The sequence below is a fragment of the Paramormyrops kingsleyae genome, unplaced genomic scaffold (genome assembly GCF_048594095.1).
Source record: "Paramormyrops kingsleyae isolate MSU_618 unplaced genomic scaffold, PKINGS_0.4 ups180, whole genome shotgun sequence".
In the NCBI taxonomy this organism is placed as follows: domain Eukaryota; kingdom Metazoa; phylum Chordata; class Actinopteri; order Osteoglossiformes; family Mormyridae; genus Paramormyrops; species Paramormyrops kingsleyae.
In genome coordinates, this window is record NW_027326118.1 from 4,043 (window position 1) to 26,302 (window position 22,260).

Consider the following 22,260-nt stretch of genomic DNA (forward strand, 5'->3'; position numbering starts at 1 on the left):
AGTTAGTGAGATGATACCAGAAAAGTCACATAACAATACCTCAATTACTAAATTAGTAATATGATACCAGAAAAGTCACATAGCAATACCTCAATTGCTAAGGTAGTAACATGATACCAGAAAAGTCACATAACAATACCTCAATTACTAAGTTAGTAAGATGATACCAGAAAAGTCACATAGCAATACCAGAATCGCTAAGTTAGTAAGATGATACCAGAAACCACACATCACAATTCCGGAATCGCTAAGTTAGTAAGATGGTACCAGAAAAGTCACATAGCAATACCAGAATCGCTAAGTTAGTAAGATGATACCAGAAACCACACATCACAGTTCCGGAATCGCTAAGTTAGTAAGATGATACCAGAAAAGTCACATAATTCCTAATCTGTTAAGTTAGTAAGATGGTACCAGAAAAGTCACATAGCAATACCTGAATTGCTAAGTTAGTAAGATGATAATAGAAAAGACATGTCACAGTTCCTAATTCGCTAAGTTAGTCTATTGAAACCAAAAAACACATGTCACAGTTCCTAATCTGCTAAGTTAGTCTAATGAAACTAGAAAAGACACGTCACAATTACAAAGTTGACTTAGCAAATCTGGGTATGGTTGGACTAATGAACAAATCTGTCATAATTTCACTTAGCATATATCGGTACGGTTGGTAAGTTTACACTAGTTTTCCTAAGCTATTACAAATGACAACTTGACCACAAATTACAGAACAAGAGCCTTTATTAAAACAATGTCATGTAATTAAAATCAAAACAATGGCACCTTAACTTTAAACAGAAATGTAAGTATTGCAATTTTAATAACAAAAGGTTTTATTTAAACAGAAATGAATTTTCAAATCAAAACAATGCCACCTTAATTTTAAACATAAATATGTTTTGCAAATCTAATAACAAAAGGCTTTATTTAAATTGAAATCTATTTTCAAATACAGAAATGAATTTTCAAATCAAAACAATGCCACCTTAATTTTAAACATAAATATGTTTTGCAAATCTAATAACAAAAGGCTTTATTTAAATTGAAATCTATTTTCAAATACAGAAATGAATTTTCAAATCAAAACAATGCCACCTTAATTTTAAACAGAAATATTTTTTGCAAATCTAATAACAAATGGCTTTATTTAAATGATGCAAATGTATTTTTAAATCAAAATCATGACAACTGGACTTTAAAACAAATAAAAAAGTTTCTTAAATTATAACAGCCACTGCAACTTAAAAAATAAGAGCTTTACTGACACCTGGACGTTCATTGTCGATTATGGTCACTGAGTCTTGTCTGAAAAACAAAAACAATAACAACCAAAACCACAACATAATAGTTATTATAAGAATTGCTTTTAAATATTAAATGTTGGTCAATTACCGTTGTAGTAGCTTGATTAAGCCCCTCAAGTTGTCAATGGTCATTCGTAACACTTTGCACGATAGCAGCAAGTCTTCATTATTCATTAAAGTTGTGTTTATCTGAAAAAACAGCAATAAGTTTGATTACTAAGCTAAAACCATTGGTTCCTTTAAACCAGAGCTAGATAAGATTTAAACAACTGTGAGCTATTAGTTATCTCCAAACAACCTTTGACAGGCCGAATGGCCCACGCTCGTTTGTAAATTTGTTATGTTCTTATGTACTGTTTATAAATATCAATAATCAAAGTGTACTTACCATTTGTGTTGTAATTTTTTGGTTCCAGTAGCTAGTAAACTTCTGCCTCACCATTGCCTTTAGGGATTCTGGATAAACAAGTCTTCGTCTGCATCTTAATTTCTGAAATAACAACACAGACAGCATGTCTTTCATAACAACATAAATGTTTTCTGTATATCACACCTATTTAAAAAAATATCTCGAGCCTCACCCTTCCCTCTATGTCTTCCACATATTTCGGTAGCGGACTGGGAAGCTGTCACAATAAAGTTAACAGATTACAAATTTTACATAGGCAAGTATATTGCAGTCAACAGAGATCATTATGCTTTTTCCCTTACTGGTACAAGATATTGTTTAGACTTACCTCATGGTTAACTTCCTCTTCCTTGTCACTATCAATAACAAACTTAAAATCAATGTTATGTTCCTCCTCCTCATCTTTCTCCACTTCCTCCTGATCTTCCTCTGCTTCCTCCATATCGCTCTGCCATTGCTGCATATATTCTTCCCCTTCCTCCATATCTTTCTCCACTTCCTGCACATCTTCTTCCCCTTCATCCATATCTTTCTCCACTTCCTGCACATCTTCTTCCCCTTCATCCATATCTGCCTCCCATTGCTCCATATCTTCCTGCACTTCATCCATATCTCTCTCCACTTCTCCCTCTTGTTGTCCGACCTCGACCACTTCTTCTCCAACTTCAAGAGGCATGTAGATAATATCTGTTGAAAAGACATACATTGTTAACATCATAATTACTATTTCTACAATTATCTATAACTGACATTTACCTGCTTCTTTCTCATGTTCACTGGCAACAACTTCCATTGAAAGCTGACTGGGAACTGGCTCTGACAAATCAACTGCCTCCTGACAGTCATCTTCATCAGAGTCAATCAGCCGTCTCGAATACCGTTTATTACTTTTCATTGGCTGCATGGTAGCCTTCTTTTTACCAATGCCCAGGGCATCATTAAGAAGAGCTCGACCACGGTGAAGATCAGCCAGTTCAGGTTCGGCGACGTAAAACCGGTCCGCCGTTTCGACACTGTGGCACATGATTTGGGCCACCAGTCGGCGCTGCTCTTCGGGCAGGCTTCTCTGTACCTGTAAACAAGATAGATAAACTGATGACTACGGCCAGTACAGTTAAGACAAAACCAGAAAAGACATGTTGCAAATCCGTAATTGCTACGTCAGTGAGACAAAACCGGAAAAGACACGTTGCCAATCAGAAATTGCTAAGTTAGTTAGACAACACCAGAAAAGACACAGCGACAATCAGAAATTGCTAAGTCAGTAAGGCAAAACCGGAAAAGACACAGCGACAATCAGAAATTGCTAAGTCAGTAAGGCAAAACCGGAAAAGACACAGCGACAATCAGAAATTGCTAAGTCAGTAAGGCAAAACCGGAAAAGACACGTCGCCAATCAGAAATTGCTAAGTCAGTAAGGCAAAACCGGAAAAGACACGTCGCCAATCAGAAATTACTTAGCAGTTCCAACTTTGCTAAGTTAGTCTAATGAAACCAGAAAAGACACGTCACAGTTCCTAATCTGCTAAGTTAGTCTAATGAAACCAGAAAAGACACATCACAGTTCCGACTTTGCTAAGTTAGTCAAATGAAACCAGAAAAGACACGTCACAGTTCCTAATCTGCTAAGTTAGTCTAATGAAACCAGAAATGACATGTCTCAGTTCCGACTTTGCTAAGTTAGTAAGACGAAACCAGAAAACACACGTCACAGTTCCTAATCTGCTAAGTTAGTCTAATGAAACCAGAAATGAGACATCACAGCTCCGACTTTGCTATGTTAGTCTACTGAAACCAGAAAAGACACGTTGCACTCCCGAAGCTGCTAAGTTAGTAAGACAAAACCGGAAAAGACACGTCACCAATCAGAAATCCCTAAGTTAGTTAGACAACACAGGAAAACATACCTCGCAAATCAGAAATGGCACATTAACATCGCTTGAAATGAAGACTTACACAAGTCGAAACGGCGGACCGGATGTCCGTAACGCCGAATCCCCGGGGCATCCCACAATCAAGACATGCTTTCTGAACAAGCTCACAGAGCTTGTTCAGAGGCTCTCCAGACGATGAAAAAAATAAGGTGACAGGATTGTAACAGTATCCTGGCAGTTTTGGTCTCATTTCATTAAACTGCTGTATCCAAAAATGCTCCCTGCTAGTGAGGGCAATTTTTGCCCTCCCAAATGAGGCCGATGTCTTGTGGCTGGAGACCTTTGAGAATGGGACAATGTGTTACTAAGCATGGTGGAAAACAGCAGGTAAATGTAGTCAAAACAAACATCACTTACATGTTACACCAGGGGTCCCCAACTCCAGTCCTGGAGGGCCGGAGCCCTGCACATTTTTGGGTTTCCCCTCATTTAACACACCTGATTCAACTCCTTGTGCTAATTACCACACAGCTCTTGAGCTGAATCATTTGTGGTGGAACAGGGAAAGAACTAAGCTACATAGGGCTCCGGCCCCCCAGGACTGGAGTTGGGTATCCATGGGTTACACAGTTGAATAATTTAATTACACTTAATTTCTGTTTATATACTACCTTTTACAACTTAGCTGTCCCAAGTCACTTTATGTCATGTCATGATCGAAAAATGAGCACAATGTCAATTAATTTTTAGGTACTCACATTGATGACATACTGATCATCGATCACCTGGCACTCCTGAAATTCAACCGTTGTGAGGTTGACCAAAACACTCACACGGTGCCCGGTGCAGACAAATATATATGTTGCCAACGCCCCTATGGTCTTGTTCCTTATATTAATGTTACTCGGGTCTTCAGAGAGTGCATCTGTGACCAAAACAGAGCAAGGTACTTACAAGACATTAGCAAGCATTCTTTTGCATTATACGAACAATAATTTCTATAATTTTTTTTATAAATTAGTGATTAGTGGTCATTGTTAACACATCACAGCACACAATGCACAACATGTGTCCTTTGCATTTAACAAATATGTGACATCGTGACATAGCAACGGGCAGCTAATTAAGCAAACGCAGCCCCACAATACCAGGAATTATGCAATTGAGATTTACATATTTAAGAAATTTGCAGGGGTCACAGGCTGCCCGCTTACCAAGAGCATCTGGAATTCTGCTCCGTAGCTCCGTGATGAGGTCACATAGGTCGTCTCTGGTAGGCATCCTCTTTCTTTTAGAATCTTTAACACATTGCCTGTGCACTACAATTTCTTTAGCTATGGCACTTCTTTGCATTTTTAAATGCCGTAGCAGACCCTGTAAAATTCTCTGGCCAAGGCGGACAGCTGTTGGCCGTCTATCGATGAGAAATTGCAAAAACTTGCAAACTGAAAGCAGATAGTTTCTGCAGGTCGTGACCTTAAATTTTTGTGACAAATCCTTCACCCAGTTATTTAATTTACTGGGGTCATTAAGAAATTTCAGGTGACCAGGTGCTGTTTCCATTGAAGAGCCCCACATGAACTTGATGAAGCCATTGACATAACCTAGCTCCTGCTTCATGTTTTGAGCTCTTCTCCTGTTGTCACCAACACGGAATAAGCTCTCCTTATAATCTGGAAGAATTTTATCTAAGAAAGGAACAAAATTAACCATCTGTAATGAGGCTATTTAGAATGTGAATAGCGATCTTCCGGTGACAGCGGTACTACACGCCCCCAATGCAGGTAAAACAAAGGTGACATGATTTACTTTTTTACCAGTTTAACCTAATTTTAATAACTAATATTTACAACAATTAACATTTTGAAAAGAATACAGGTTATGGATTTAGTTAGCATTTTTATTCACGTTTCTGTAAGATTTCAGATAGTTATGAACTGAAATAAACAAGAAAGATATTAGGCATCGCCAGCAATGACATCAACTACAGGTTAAATTGACTGCATGATATAAGAAATGTCATAATGATTATTATACTTACCAAAGAAGAAGATCTTATGCATTACTTGGCTATCGCCTGATTTGTCCCGATTCGGCCCCTCAAATTGCTCAAGGCGGCACTCAAGCTCCTCGATTCGGCGCTTCATTATTTCCATCTCATTATCTTTCTCCTTTATTTCTTCTCTGTGCTTTAAAACTGCCTTTTTGGCAGCTGCACATTTTGCTTGGTGAACCGTGGTCTTAATCTCTTCATCACTTAAATCATGATTTAGTTGCAGGTGCTTGTCTAGCCGAATTAATTGTTTTGCAGGGCAATCAGTGATTGGGCAGTCTAGTGGACCAGCAAACCGGCCCGTCTTACAAGAAACGAGGAGCTTTCGCTCCTTGCTGCTTGCAATGTTATGTACATCTCTTAAATGTACTGTCACATTCATATAGGATACGTGACACAATGGGCAAGGCACCTTTTTACGACCCATGTTTCCTTTGAAAAAATAAAAATGAAATTAGATATATAGATAGACAGATAGATACTTACCTTATCATAAAGTAAAATATATAAATAGATGTCATTAAACCATAAAACACACGTCACACTTCCAAAGTTGCTAAGTTAGTAAGATGATAACAGATGACATACGTCACAATTCCATAATCGCTAGGTTAGTGTAATGAAACCAGACAACACACACATCACAGTTCCGAAGTTGCTAAGTAAGTGTAATAAAACCAGAAAACACATGTCACACTTCCAAAGTTGCCAAGTTAGTAAGATGACACCGGAAGACATACATCACAATACCGGAATCGCTAGGTTAGTGTAATGAAACCAGACAACACACATCACAGTTCCAAAGTTGCCAGGTTAGTGTAATAAAACCGGAAAGCACACGTAACACTTCCAAAGTTGCTAGGTTAGTAAGATGACACCGGAAGACATACGTCACAATTCCGGTATCGCTATGTTAGTGTAATGACAACAGACAACACACATCACAGTTCCAAGGTTGTTAAGTTAGTATGATACAACAGAAAATACACATCGCGATTCCAGAATTGCTAAGTTAGTAAGATGACACCGGAAAACATACATCGCAATTCTAAAATTGCTAAGTTTGTATAATGATACTAGAAAACACACAACATAATTCCTGATTTGCTATGTCAGTAAGATGACACCAGGAAACACACATTGCAATTCCTGTATTGCTAAGTTAGTAAGATGACACCGGAAAAGACACTTCACAATTATAAAATTAAAATAAGATAAACATAAAATAAGTACAGAAGTTGTTCAGCTCAATTATACATGGAAAAAATTACACGTCACAGTTCTGAAGTTGCTAAGTTAGTAAGATGACACCAGAGAAGACACGTCGCAATTCCAGAATTGCCAGGTTAGTAAGATGATACCAGAAAAGTCACATCGCAATTCCTAAAGTGCTAAGTTAGTAAGATGATACCAGAAAAGTGACGTCACAATACCTGAAGTGCTAAGATAGTAGGATGATACCAGAAAAGTCACATAACAATTCCTGATCTGCTATGTTAGTAAGATGATACCAGAAACCACACATCACAATTCCAAAACTGCTAAGTTAGTCTAATGAACCCATAAGAGGTATGTCGCAATTGCAAAGTTGCTAAGTTGGTAAGATGATACCAGAAAGACACTTCGCAATTCCGAAATTAAAATAAGATAAACATAAAATAAGTACAGAAGTTGTTCAGCTCAACTAGAGAAATTATATAACTATACATAAAGTGCATTCGCAAGAAAAGTCAAAAGACTGAAGTTATAAATTAAGTGTACAATCTTATGGCAGTAGGGAAGACTAATTTTTTTTCTAAACAATTAAACATATTCATGTTTTTCAAGATGAATCATCATATCCACAAACTACACAGCAAACCGAATAACTACTTACCAAAAATGATCAGAAATGCAATTCCGGAAAATGATTTGTATTCCCCTGATGATCCGCTGTTCCACAAAGTAACACGCTGCAAGTCTGAAGAGTTCTGAGCAGCCTGAGAGTGAGCAAAGCCTTTTATACTGCCCCACCCACTGTGCTGATTGACACAGATTCGCCCCAATGAATGCTCTCAGTTTATAAAATGAAATATTTTATGCATGTTTAAATGTCCCCTTTAACAAAAAAATTATAATTATTTTTAAAGTAATTTGTTACATTTATTTTAATTAATTATACATGGAAAAAATTACACGTCACAGTTCTGAAGTTGCTAAGTTAGTAAGATGACACCAGAGAAGACACGTCGCAATTCCAGAATTGCCAGGTTAGTAAGATGATACCAGAAAAGTCACATCGCAATTCCTAAAGTGCTAAGTTAGTAAGATGATACCAGAAAAGTGACGTCACAATACCTGAAGTGCTAAGTTAGTAGGATGATACCAGAAAAGTCACATAACAATTCCTAATCTGCTATGTTAGTAAGATGATACCAGAAACCACACATCACAATTCCAAAACTACTAAGTTAGTCTAATGAACCCATGAGGTACTTCGCAATTCCGAAATTAAAATAAGATAAACATAAAATAAGTACAGAAGTTGTTCAGCTCAACTAGAGAAATTATATAAAGTTCTATACATAAAGTGCATTCGCAAGAAAAGTCAAAAGACTGAAGTTATAAATTAAGTGTACAATCTTATGGCAGTTGGGAAGACTGTATTTAATTTTTTTTCTAAACAATTAAACATATTCATGTTTTTCAAGATAAATCATATCCACAAACTACACAGCAAACCGAATAACTACTTACCAAAAATGATCAGAAATGCAATTCCGGAAAATGATTTGTATTCCCCTGATGATCCGCTGTTCCACAAAGTAACACGCTGCAAGTCTGAAGAGTTCTGAGCAGCCTGAGAGTGAGCAAAGCCTTTTATACTGCCCCACCCACTGTGCTGATTGACACAGATTCGCCCCAATGAATGCTTTCAGTTTATAAAATGAAATATTTTATGCATGTTTAAATGTCCCCTTTAACAAAAAAAATTATAATTATTTTTAAAGTAATTTGTTACATTTATTTTAATTAATTATACATGGAAAAAATTACACGTCACAGTTCTGAAGTTGCTAAGTTAGTAAGATGACAACAGAGAAGACACGTCGCAATTCCAGAATTGCCAGGTTAGTAAGATGATACCAGTAAAGTCACATCGCAATTCCTAAAGTGCTAAGTTAGTAAGATGATACCAGAAAAGTGACGTCACAATACCTGAAGTGCTAAGTTAGTAGGATGATACCAGAAAAGTCACATAACAATTCCTAATCTGCTATGTTAGTAAGATGATACCAGAAACCACATATCACAATTCCAAAACTACTAAGTTAGTCTAATGAACCCATGAGGTACTTCGCAATTCCGAAATTAAAATAAGATAAACATAAAATAAGTACAGAAGTTGTTCAGCTCAACTAGAGAAATTATATAAAGTTCTATACATAAAGTGCATTCGCAAGAAAAGTCAAAAGACTGAAGTTATAAATTAAGTGTACAATCTTATGGCAGTTGGGAAGACTATTTAATTTTTTTTCTAAACAATTAAACATATTCATGTTTTTCAAGATAAATCATCATATCCACAAACTACACAGCAAACCGAATAACTACTTACCAAAAATGATCAGAAATGCAATTCCGGAAAATGATTTGTATTCCCCTGATGATCCGCTGTTCCACAAAGTAACACGCTGCAAGTCTGAAGAGTTCTGAGCAGCCTGAGAGTGAGCAAAGCCTTTTATACTGCCCCACCCACTGTGCTGATTGACACAGATTCACCCCAATGAATGCTCTCAGTTTATAAAATGAAATATTTTATGCATGTTTAAATGTCCCCTTTAACAAAAAAAATTATAACTATTTTTAAAGTAATTTGTTACATTTATTTTAATTAATTATACATGGAAAAAATTACACGTCACAGTTCTGAAGTTGCTAAGTTAGTAAGATGACACCAGAGAAGACACGTCGCAATTCAAGAATTGCCAGGTTAGTAAGATGATACCAGAAAAGTCACATCGCAATTCCTAAGGTGCTAAGTTAGTAAGATGATACCAGAAAAGTCACATCGCAATTCCTACAGTGCTAAGTTAGTAAGATGATACCAGAAAAGTGACGTCACAATACCTGAAGTGCTAAGTTAGTAGGATGATACCAGAAAAGTCACATAACAATTCATAATCTGCTATGTTAGTAAGATGATACCAGAAACCACACATCACAATTCCAAAATTGCTACGTTAGTCTAATGAACCCATAAGAGGTACGTCGCAGTTCCAAAGTTGCTAAGTTGGTAAGATGATACCAGAAAGACACTTCGCAATTCCAAAATGTGTCAGTCACTAATTTTCACACTTTGTGAATTTTGCACTATTTTTGAACTTTATCACCACAAAGGTCTGACAGGGCATTACTAACATTTCAGGAAATATTACAAAAAAAAATTTAAGTGTAATTGTGGAAGTGCACGGTCAGTTGATGGTCACAATATTAAATTATGGTTTTGTTAATGATTTATTCGTAATATGTAAATCAATTTATAGACTTTAGGTATTCATTGGGCGAAAATCTGTCACGTGAGTGGGTGGTTCAGTATAAAAGTCTTGGTACTTTTTCACCTCACAACAACATCAAAAAGCTGGCTGCAAGCTTTATTGTTCAAAGCATTATTTGGTAAGTAATGTAAAAAAAAATTAGTAGAATTTAGCAGTTTTAATCAATCTCACTGTTTATTTGTGAGTGAAATGCTTAGACTAAAATGTTTAAATGTAAGCGAGATGCTGTGCCCGTCTAATACGGTGACTGAGAAACATTTGGTAGGCTAATGAAGATCAGAAACGTGAAGCGGCATATTAATGTGATTGCATTTGACTTGCAATCAAGTCTATTGATGTTTTTCCAATGCTTGGAAACTTCTAGAAGGTTCTTGCTGTAATTAAAAAATGCTATGAAACTTCACGCTAGATAACGCAATTCTGGAGATGCTATAACGAAACTCCGGCAGTGCTATGAAGCTTGAAGCTAGATGACGGAATCCTGGAAATGCTTAGAAACTTCTAGAAGGTTCTTGACGTAATTCAGAAATGCTATAAAGCTTCACGCTAGATTACGCAATTCTGGAAATGCTATAACGAAATTCTGACAGTGCTATGAAGCTAAAAGCTAGAAAGCTAGATAATGCAATTCCGGGAATGCTAAGAGACTTTATGGTGGCTTGTCTTCTGTAGTGTCATATATTGCAATGGATGAGATAGGAAAGCCTAACTTTAATCTTTTCCAGGATAATCATCATCATGGCAAGGGCAACCAGTAAAATTTACAAACAAGGAAAAGAAAATGCGTCTGCGCAGAACTGCAAAAATGAAGAGCGTGAAGTAAGTAATCATAATTTGTCACTGATAGATACACAGGTAAAACTAAAAACATATATTAAAGTTTTTTATTGTACCATCACAATACCTTGAGAATATCTGTGAGATTATGAAAATGCAAGCTGGTGAGGCATTGTACACAAACACACGCACAAACATGCATATATATATATATCAATGTGTATGGTGTTATGAAAGATATGTTTCTTCTGATTCATTAAAGGCAGCAGTTGAAAAACTAAATTACATCCTGACCGAAATTTGCCTTGACATGTGGACTCGCCCAATTCCTGAGGACATTGTAAGAACACTTTCATGTAATTTCATTGGTTGTTCAAAATTAAAAAGGTTAAACTGATTTAATGTTTACTTTTCAGCTCCGTCATTATACGAAAGGCTATCCTCATCTGCTAGCTGCAATGAAAGAGGTGAAGCTAAACCTGCGCGATATCTCTTATTATATGAAGAAGATAGAAAAGTAAGTTAAGACATTGAAAAACTGAATGTGCTACTGCAACTACTATTACTTTATGTTATGGTTGCTGTCGCTGGTGATTGATGTTTGTCTGCTGTCTGTTTAAATTTCAGGCATAAGGATGCATTGGCGCCGACTGCTCCAGTCCATCCAAATTAGATTTAATGAAGATGCTGTTAAGTGTAATAAAAGGTTGTTAAGTTAAATCAGTGTCTGACTTCTTTGTTTTGCATATTGGTCACTAGACAATTCATAGTGTCTTACCGGTTTGTAATAATCAAATGAACCCATAAAAGGTACATCGCAATTCTGAAGTTAAGTTAGTGAAAAGGACACGTCGCAATTCCGAAGTTGCTAAGTTAGTGAAATGACACCAGAAAACGTCAATTCCGGACTTGCTAAGTTAGTAAGATGATACCAGAAAAGTCACATAACAATCCCTAATCTGCTACGTTAGTAAGATGATACCAGAAAACACATGTCGCAATTCCGGGTTTGTAACTTAGTGCTACGTTAGTACGATGATACCAGAAACCACACATCGCAGTTACGGAGTCGCTAAGTTAGTAAGATGATAGCAGAAAAGTCACATAACAATACCTGAATTGCTAACTTAGTAAGACGATACCAGAAAACACACGTCACAATTTCGAAGTTGCTAAGTTAGTCAAACCGGAAAACGCATGTTTCCAGAAATATCACTAACAAAGTTGGTTTTGTAATATTAAAAACATTGTAGAAATTTTTTGGTCAGGTCTGCACTAATGATGCTGCACGTGCTTCATCAGACATCCGTCTAGTATGTCTCCACCGAGTTTCAGACCTGCAGCTCGTACGGCTGGGCCGTTACGGCCCCTCATGTTCGTTTGCGGCCTACTCGCTCATATGTCCCCATTGACTTGCATTGCCCAACTTAGCAAATTCTACGGCCCACTATAGCTCTTTGGTAAGTGCTGCGTTCATGAGGATAGGCACACTTATTCATACGTATAACTAGTTTGTGAAGGCCGAATTTCAGACACCTAGCTCGTACGGCTCAGCCATGACGCCACCACATGTTAGTTTGAGGCCTAGTCAAAAAAGTGCAGCCACTAATGATAAAATATGCGTTGGTTTCAAATTAAGGAGGCACAATTTTAATGGACATGTATAGATTACATTTAGGAGCAGACTGTCTAGTATCAGGAGCACTTTTAATCATTTTCCTAGGTCACTGCTACCTGAAGTTATGGCCTGTCTAATGAGAGGAGTGGTGTCTCCATTCACTTAACATTGCCAATAATAGCAAATTCAAGAGGTCACTATAGGCCTTTCGTAAGGGTCACATTCATAAAACTTGGCAGACTTGATCCAGAGCTGATCTACTTTATGCATGCCAAAGGTCAGATGTGTAGGTCATACGGTTCGGCCGTGACGCCCCCTAATGTTAGTTTGAGGCCTAGTAAGACGGGAAAACACTTAGTACTTCCGACATTGCTAAGTTAGTGAGATGATACCAGGAAAGTCACATAACAATCACTAAAGTGCTAAGTTAGTAAGATGATACCAAAAACCACACATCATGGTTCCGGAATCGCTAAGTTAGTAAGATGATACCAGACATGTCACATAGCAATACCTGAACTGCTACGTTAGTAAGATGATACCAGAAAAGTAACATAACAATTCCTAATCTGCTAAGTTAGTAATATGATACCAGAAAAGTCACATCGCAATTCCTACAGTGCTAAGTTAGTAAGATGATACCAGAAAAGGCACGTCACAATACCTGAAGTGCTAAGTTAGTAATATGATACCAGAAAACACACGTCACAATTCCGCCGTTGCTAAGTTAGTCAAACCAGAAAACGCACGTTTCCGGAAATATCACTAACAAAGTTGGTTTTGTAATATTAAAAACATTGTAGAAATTTTTTGGTCAGGTCTGCACTGATGATGCTGCACGTGCTTCATCAGGCATCCGTCTAGTATGTCTCCACCGAGTTTCAGACCTGCAGCTCGTACGGCTGGGCCGTTACTGCCCCTCATGTTCGTTTGCGGCCTACTCTCTCATATGTCCCCATTGACTTGCATTGCCCAACTTAGCAAATTCTACGGCCCACTATAGCTCTTTGGTAAGTGCTGCGTTCATGAGGCTTGGCACACTTATTCATACGTATAACTAGTTTGTGCAGGCCGAATTTCAGACCCCTAGCTCGTACGGCTCAGCCGTGACGCCCCCACATGTTAGTTTGAGGCCTAGTGAAAAAAGTGCAGCCACTAATGATAAAATGTGCGTTGGTTTCAAATTAAGGAGGCATAATTTTAATGGACATGTATAGATTACATTTAGGTGCAGACTGTCTAGTATCAGGAGCACTTTTAATCATTTTCCTAGGTCACTGCTACCTGAAGTTATGGCCTGTCTAATGAGAGGTGTGGTGTCTCCATTCACTTAACATTGCCGACAATAGCAAATTCAAGAGGTCACTGTAGGCCTTTCGTAAGGGTCACATTCATAAAACTTGGCAGACTTGATCCAGAGCTGATCTAGTTTATGCATGCCAAAGGTCAGATGTGTAGGTCATACGGTTCGGCCGTGACGCCCCCTAATGTTAGTTTGAGGCCTAGTAAGACGGGAAAACACTTAGTACTTCCGACATTGCTAAGTTAGTGAGATGATACCAGAAATGTCACATAACAATACCTGAACCGCTAAGTTAGTAAGATGATACCAGAAATGTCACATAACAATACCTGAACCGCTAAGTTAGTCAGATGATACCAGAAATGTCACATAACAATACCTGAACTGCTAAGTTAGTCAGATGATACCAGAAACCACACAACACAGTTCCGTTATTGCTAAGTTAGTAATATGATACAGTCAATCATCAACAAAGATCTTCCAGGCAGGCAGAGGCAGAACATGCACTCAAGGTCAAAAGCCTAGTGTTATCAAGTTAAGGAGGCACAATTTTAATAAACATGTATTGGGGGGATTGTAGAGCAGACTGTCTAGTTTCAGGAACACTTTGGATCATCTCCCTAGGCCACTGCTACCTGTAGTTATGCCCTGTCAAAGGACTCCATTCACTTAACATTGCCTACCGTAGCAAATTCAAAGGGCCACTGCGGGACTTTGGTAAGGGCCACAGTCTTCAGACTGGGCACGGTCATTCCTGAAGGCGTCTAGTTTACGTGTGCCGAATTTCAGACCCATAGGTGGTACGGGTCAGTCGTAGGCCCCCCAGAAGTCCCCCTAGGCCATAAAGCGCACATCTGGAACCGCACGACGCATTTGTGGAAAGGTCACGAAAGGTCACCAAAAGTAAAGCCCATTGTTTGACATGAAGATCTGCTAATTAAGGTGATATCTATACATGAAATTAAAGGGCAGACTCTGTAGTTTTAGTAGCACTTTGAATGGTGTTCCTAGGCCACTCCTAGCTGAAGTTATGGGCCTAGAAGTGACAGGTGGGGTGCCTCCATTGACTTAACATTGCCGACCTCACTGACTTTGAGGGCCTATAAAAACAGTTCTGTGAGGTCTACACCTTTGAAACTCTACAGGTGTGGTCTTCAGTCTCCCATGTGTGTGCAGTAAAAAATCCAGACCTCTGGGTCGCACGGCCTAGGCCGCAGGTACCTTTTTGTACTTTGCGGCCTAGTGCTGAGGTCTAGACCGCTGATTCTCCAGTATGTGATATAGACCTCGGTGGGGCTCCACTGTGCCAAATCTCACGCTCCTAGCTCAAACGGGCCGGCCGTGAGACCACCAGACGCTAAAGGGTTAATAAAACCTGCCCCGTGTGGTCTAGACCTCCAAAATTCGGGTCACTGATGCAGGCCACCCTCCTCCGTCAGTATTCCAAATTTCAGACCTCTAGCTCTAAGCGAACTGCAGTTATGATCATTTTTCTAATGACGTCCCCTCCGAGCTTCGGCAGCCTTTCGACATGGGGTAGAGGGCCTAGGACCTTACCCCCATTTTTTGGCCCAGATGAGGCAAAATATCATCAACTTGTGCTCCTGCCGTATGTAGGGGGCATAATTCTAACGGACATATATGGAGGGACTTTGCGCCGCCGGCGTCCGGTGTCGGGAGAGCCTCGACCCGACCCCCTACGTCGCACCTCCGCCGAGATATCCGCTAATTGGCTCTAATATGGGGAGCGCTCATACGGCGCAGAGTGGTCCTCTTTGATGTTGGGAAACCCCTTCTACGGGCATCTTGGGGGCATAATTTTAACAGAGGTGTATGGAGGGCCTTCTCTGGAGGGGCTCGTAGTTCACGGCGAAGTTTGACCGGTCGTCCTTCGTCGCTGCTCCGCGGGGCCATTCCCTAATTGACGTCGATTGAAAGCTTAATGACCCAGAAATGCGTCGTGACAATTCTGGAAACGGGATTACGCCTAACAGTTCCGGCATTGCCACATCTGAAGGCACTCACCTGCTAATTTCAAATCAAGGAGGCATAATTTTAATGGATATGTATAGGGAGGATTGTACAGTACACTGTCCAGTTTCAGAAACATCTTGGATCATCTTCCTAGGTCACTGCTACGTGAAGTTATGGCCTGTCAAAGGCAGCCATTCACTTAACATTGCCTACATACTGAAATTTAAAAATTAACTGCGGGACACGGGTGCGAGCTACGGTCACGCAACTCGGCTCGGTCGTTCCGGCGGGTGTCTAGTTTTGCCGTGCCGAATTTCAGACCTCTAGCTCGTACGGCTTGGCCGTGACCCCCCGTGACGTTGTCTGAGAGGGGGAGTCGATCATCTGCTTAAAGATCTTCCGTCTAGGCAGATAAAGAAACAGTCTATTTTCAAATTAAGGAGGCACAACTTTAATAAACATGTATAGGGGCAATTGAAGGGCAGACCGTCTAGTTTCAGGAACACTTTGAACCATCTTCCTAGCTTCTACGGCCGTGCAGTTATGCCCCCTTAAGTTAGTTTGAGGCCTACACGGGCCTAAACAGCCTTGCCTACCATAGCAAATTCAAGAGATCACTGTAGGCCTTTCGTAAGGGTCACATTCATAAAACTTGGCAGACTTGATCCAGAGCTGATCTAGTTAATGCATGCCAAAGGTCAGATGTGTAGGTCATACGGTTCGGCCGTGACGCCCCCTAATGTTAGTTTGAGGCCTAGTAAGACGGGAAAACACTTAGTACTCCCGACATTGCTAAGTTAGTAAGATGATACCAGAAATGTCACATAACAATACCTGAACTGCTAAGTTAGTGAGATGATACCAGAAATGTCAAATAACAATACCTGAACTGCTAAGTTAGTAAGATGATACCAGAAAAGTCACATAACAATTCCTAATCTGCTACGTTAGTAAGATGGTACCAGAAAAGTCACATAACAATACCTGAATCGCTAAGTTAGTAAGATGGTACCAGAAAAGTCACATAGCAATACCTGAACTGCTAAGTTAGTAAGATGATACCAGAAATGTCACATAACAATACCTGAACTGCTAAGTTAGTGAGATGATACCAGAAATGTCACATAACAATACCTGAACTGCTAAGTTAGTAAGATGATACCAGAAAAGTCACATAACAATTCCTAATCTGCTACGTTAGTAAGATGGTACCAGAAAAGTCACATAACAATACCTGAATCGCTAAGTTAGTAAGATGGTACCAGAAAAGTCACATAGCAATACCTGAACTGCTAAGTTAGTAAGATGATACCAGAAATGTCACATAACAATACCTGAACTGCTAAGTTAGTGAGATGATACCAGAAATGCCACATAACAATACCTGAACTGCTAAGTTAGTAAGATGATACCAGAAATGTCACATAACAATACCTGAACTGCTAAGTTAGTGAGATGATAACAGAAATGTGACATAACAATACCTGAACTGCTAAGTTAGTGAGATGATACCAGAAAAGTCACATACCAATACCTGAACCGCTAAGTTAGTGAGATGATACCAGAAATGTCACATAACAATACCTGAACTGCTAAGTTAGTGAGATGATACCAGAAAAGTCACATAACAATACCTGAACTGCTAAGTTAGTCAGATGATACCAGAAATGTCACATAACAATACCTGAACTGCTACTTTAGTGAGATGATACCAGAAATGTCACATAACAATACCTGAACTGCTAAGTTAGTGACATGATACCAGAAATGTGACATAACAATACCTGAACTGCTAAGTTAGTGAGATGATACCAGAAAAGTCACATAACAATACCTGAACCGCTAAGTTAGTGAGATGATACCAGAAATGTCACATAACAATACCTGAACTGCTAAGTTAGTGAGATGATACCAGAAATGTCACATAACAATACCTGAACTGCTAAGTTAGTCAGATGATACCAGAAACCACACAACACAGGTCCGGAATTGCTAAGTTAGTAATATCATACAGTCAATCATCAACAAAGATCTTCCAGGCAGGCAGAGGCAGAACATGCACTCAAGGTCAAAAGCCTAGTGTTATCAAGTTAAGGAGGCACAATTTTAATAAACATGTATTGGGGGGATTGTACAGCAGACTGTCTAGTTTCAGGAACACTTTGGATCATCTCCCTAGGCCACTGCTACCTGTAGTTATGCCCTGTCAAAGGACTCCATTCACTTAACATTGCCTACCATGGCAAATTCAAAGGGCCACTGCGGGACTTTGGTAAGGGCCACAGTCTTCAGACTGGGCACGGTCATTCCTGAAGGCGTCTAGTTTACGTGTGCCGAATTTCAGACCCATAGGTGGTACGGGTCAGTCGTAGGCCCCCCAGAAGTCCCCCTAGGCCATAAAGCGCATATCCGGAACCGCACGACGCATTTGTGGAAAGGTCACGAAAGGTCACCAAAAGTAAAGCCCATTGTTTGACATGAAGATCTGCTAATTAAGGTGATATCTATACATGAAATTAAAGGGCAGACTCTGTAGTTTTAGTAGCACTTTGAATGGTGTTCCTAGGCCACTCCTAGCTGAAGTTATGGGCCTAGTAGTGACAGGTGGGGTGCCTCCATTGACTTAACATTGCCGACCTCACTGACTTTGAGGGCCTATAAAAACAGTTCTGTGAGGTCTACACCTTTGAAACTCTACAGGTGTGGTCTTCAGTCTCCCATGTGTGTGCAGTAAAAAATCCAGACCTCTGGGTCGCACGGCCTAGGCCGCAGGTACCTTTTTGTACTTTGCGGCCTAGTGCTGAGGTCTAGACCGCTGATTCTCCAGTATGTGATATAGACCTCGGTGGGGCTCCACTGTGCCAAATCTCACGCTCCTAGCTCAAACGGGCCGGCCGTGAGACCACCAGACGCTAAAGGGTTAATAAAACCTGCCCCGTGTGGTCTAGACCTCCAAAATTCGGGTCACTGATGCAGGCCACCCTCCTCCGTCAGTATTCCAAATTTCAGACCTCTAGCTCTAAGCGAACTGCAGTTATGATCATTTTTCTAATGACGTCCCCTCCGAGCTTCGGCAGCCTTTCGACATGGGGTAGAGGGCCTAGGACCTTACCCCCATTTTTTGGCCCAGATGAGGCAAAATATCATCAACTTGTGCTCCTGCCGTATGTAGGGGGCATAATTCTAACGGACATATATGGAGGGACTTTGCGCCGCCGGCGTCCGGTGTCGGGAGAGCCTCGACCCGACCCCCTACGTCGCACCTCCGCCGAGATATCCGCTAATTGGGTCTAATATGGGGAGCGCTCATACGGCGCAGAGTGGTCCTCTTTGATGTTGGGAAACCCCTTCTACGGGCATCTTGGGGGCATAATTTTAACAGAGGTGTATGGAGGGCCTTCTCTGGAGGGGCTCGTAGTTCACGGCGAAGTTTGACCGGTCGTCCTTCGTCGCTGCTCCGCGGGGCCATTCCCTAATTGACATCGATTGAAAGCTTAATGACCCAGAAATGCGTCGTGACAATTCTGGAAACGGGATTACGCCTAACAGTTCCGGCATTGCCACATCTGAAGGCACTCACCTGCTAATTTCAAATCAAGGAGGCATAATTTTAATGGATATGTATAGGGAGGATTGTACAGTACACTGTCCAGTTTCAGAAACATCTTGGATCATCTTCCTAGGTCACTGCTACGTGAAGTTATGGCCTGTCAAAGGCAGCCATTCACTTAACATTGCCTACATACTGAAATTTAAAAATTAACTGCGGGACACGGGTGCGAGCTACGGTCACGCAACTCGGCTCGGTCGTTCCGGCGGGTGTCTAGTTTTGCCGTGCCGAATTTCAGACCTCTAGCTCGTACGGCTTGGCCGTGACCCCCCGTGACGTTGTCTGAGAGGGGGAGTCGATCATCTGCTTAAAGATCTTCCGTCTAGGCAGATAAAGAAACAGTCTATTTTCAAATTAAGGAGGCACAACTTTAATAAACATGTATAGGGGCAATTGAAGGGCAGACCGTCTAGTTTCAGGAACACTTTGAACCATCTTCCTAGCTTCTACGGCCGTGCAGTTATGCCCCCTTAAGTTAGTTTGAGGCCTACACGGGCCTAAACAGCCTTGCCTACCATAGCAAATTCAAGAGATCACTGTAGGCCTTTCGTAAGGGTCACATTCATAAAACTTGGCAGACTTGATCCAGAGCTGATCTAGTTAATGCATGCCAAAGGTCAGATGTGTAGGTCATACGGTTCGGCCGTGACGCCCCCTAATGTTAGTTTGAGGCCTAGTAAGACGGGAAAACACTTAGTACTCCCGACATTGCTAAGTTAGTAAGATGATACCAGAAATGTCACATAACAATACCTGAACTGCTAAGTTAGTGAGATGATACCAGAAATGTCACATAACAATACCTGAACTGCTAAGTTAGTAAGATGATACCAGAAAAGACACATAACAATACCTGAACTGCTACGTTATTGAGATGATACCAGAAAAGTCACATAACAACACCTGAAGTGCTAGGTTAATATGATGATACCAGAAAAGACACATCACAATGCCGTAATTGCTAAGTTAGTAATATCATACCAGAAAAGTCACATCGCAATTCCTACAGTGCTAAGTTAGTAAGATGATACCAGAAAAGGCACGTCACAATACCTGAAGTGCTAAGTTAGTAATATGATACCAGAAAACACACGTCACAATTCCGCCGTTGCTAAGTTAGTCAAACCAGAAAACGCACGTTTCCGGAAATATCACTAACAAAGTTGGTTTTGTAATATTAAAAACATTGTAGAAATTTTTTGGTCAGGTCTGCACTGATGATGCTGCACGTGCTTCATCAGGCATCCGTCTAGTATGTCTCCACCGAGTTTCAGACCTGCAGCTCGTACGGCTGGGCCGTTACTGCCCCTCATGTTCGTTTGCGGCCTACTCTCTCATATGTCCCCATTGACTTGCATTGCCCAACTTAGCAAATTCTACAGCCCACTATAGCTCTTTGGTAAGTGCTGCGTTCATGAGGCTTGGCACACTTATTCATACGTATACCTAGTTTGTGCAGGCCGAATTTCAGACCTCTAGCTCGTACGGCTCAGCCGTGACGCCCCCACATGTTAGTTTGAGGCCTAGTGAAAAAAGTGCAGCCACTAATGATAAAATATGCGTTGGTTTCAAATTAAGGAGGCATAATTTTAATGGACATGTATAGGTTACATTTAGGAGCAGACTATCTAGTATCAGGAACACTTTTAATCATTTTCCTAAGTCACTGCTACCTGAACTTATGGCCTGTCTAATGAGAGGTGTGGTGTCTCCATTCACTTAACATTGCCGACAATAGCAAATTCAAGAGGTCACTGTAGGCCTTTCGTAAGGGTCACATTCATAAAACTTGGCAGACTTGATCCAGAGCTGATCTAGTTTATGCATGCCAAAGGTCAGATGTGTAGGTCATACGGTTCGGCCGTGACGCCCCCTAATGTTAGTTTGAGGCCTAGTAAGACGGGAAAACACTTAGTACTTCCGGCATTGCTAAGTTAGTGAGATGATACCAGAAATGTCACATAACAATACCTGAACTGCTAGGTTAGTAAGATGATACCAGAAAACAACCGACACAGTTCTGAAATCACTAAGTTAAACCAAGTTTACAGTTAACAATTGCAGAATAAAATTATTTAAAACTCAGTCATGCCACCCAGTGGCAAATGTGTGGAATTTGTATGTCCCCCCAGTAAAGAAATTCACAATTGCTAATTTATTAGCAATTGTGTAATTTTGAATACATGTGATTTTACATAGGCAAGGACAGAATTGCCACTGCAAGGACTAATTAACATCTTCACCCAAATTTGCGTTGCATGGCAATGTTAACGGCATAAGCAATTCCGGAATATTACTTAGAAATTCTGGGTAGGTCCCTAACCCTAACACGTCACAGTTCCGGAGGTGCTAAGTTAATAAGAAAACACGCATCACAGTTCTGGGATTGCTAAGTCATTCTGATGAAACAAGGAAATATCATTCACAGTTCCGAGAATGCTAAGTCATTGTAATGAAACCAGAAAACACTCGTAGTTTCTAGTGAACTTTGACCCGTCGTCCTACGTCACTCCTCCGTGGAGCCATAGGGCTTGGAGTTTTAGGGTTAGGGAAGGGGTTTGGGGTTAAGGTTTGGAGTTTTATGGTTAGGGAAGGGGTTTGGGGTTAGAGTTAAGTTTAGGGATCGGAGGTGGGTTGGGGGTTAGGGCAGGAGTATGGTTGGAGTTGGGATTTGGGGTTAGGGCCTGGAGAATTGGGGTTAGGGTTTGGGTAAGGGTTAGGTTTAGGGACCGGAGGTGGGTTGGGGGTTAGGGTAGGAGTTTGAGGTTAGGAAGGAGGTTTGAGTAAGGGTTTGGAGACC

General features: G+C 40.3%; 1 protein-coding gene across 4 annotated transcripts; it reads right to left on the bottom strand.

Annotated features, from left to right (window-relative positions):
* Positions 1 to 991: 991 nt before the first annotated feature.
* LOC140587345 (uncharacterized) lies at positions 992 to 10,191 on the bottom strand. Of its 4 annotated transcripts, none has more exons than XM_072708610.1 (12): positions 9,239 to 10,191; positions 8,377 to 8,479; positions 5,629 to 7,619; positions 4,802 to 5,275; positions 4,346 to 4,512; positions 3,670 to 3,927; positions 2,470 to 2,785; positions 2,042 to 2,400; positions 1,886 to 1,930; positions 1,693 to 1,794; positions 1,393 to 1,493; positions 992 to 1,305 (listed from the first exon to the last, which is right to left on the bottom strand). In XM_072708610.1, exons 3-12 carry the CDS (start codon positions 6,065 to 6,067, stop codon positions 1,242 to 1,244), a joined length of 2,325 nt encoding a protein of 774 aa, XP_072564711.1. In that variant the 5' UTR covers positions 6,068 to 7,619; positions 8,377 to 8,479; positions 9,239 to 10,191; the 3' UTR covers positions 992 to 1,241. The 4 variants fall into 4 exon arrangements, with proteins under 4 accessions (XP_072564711.1, XP_072564710.1, XP_072564712.1 ...); XM_072708609.1 differs by having other exon boundaries at positions 5,629 to 6,072; positions 7,517 to 7,619; positions 8,377 to 10,191; XM_072708611.1 differs by having other exon boundaries at positions 2,470 to 2,710; positions 3,694 to 3,927; positions 8,377 to 10,191.
* Between the last annotated feature and the right edge of the window lie 12,069 nt (positions 10,192 to 22,260).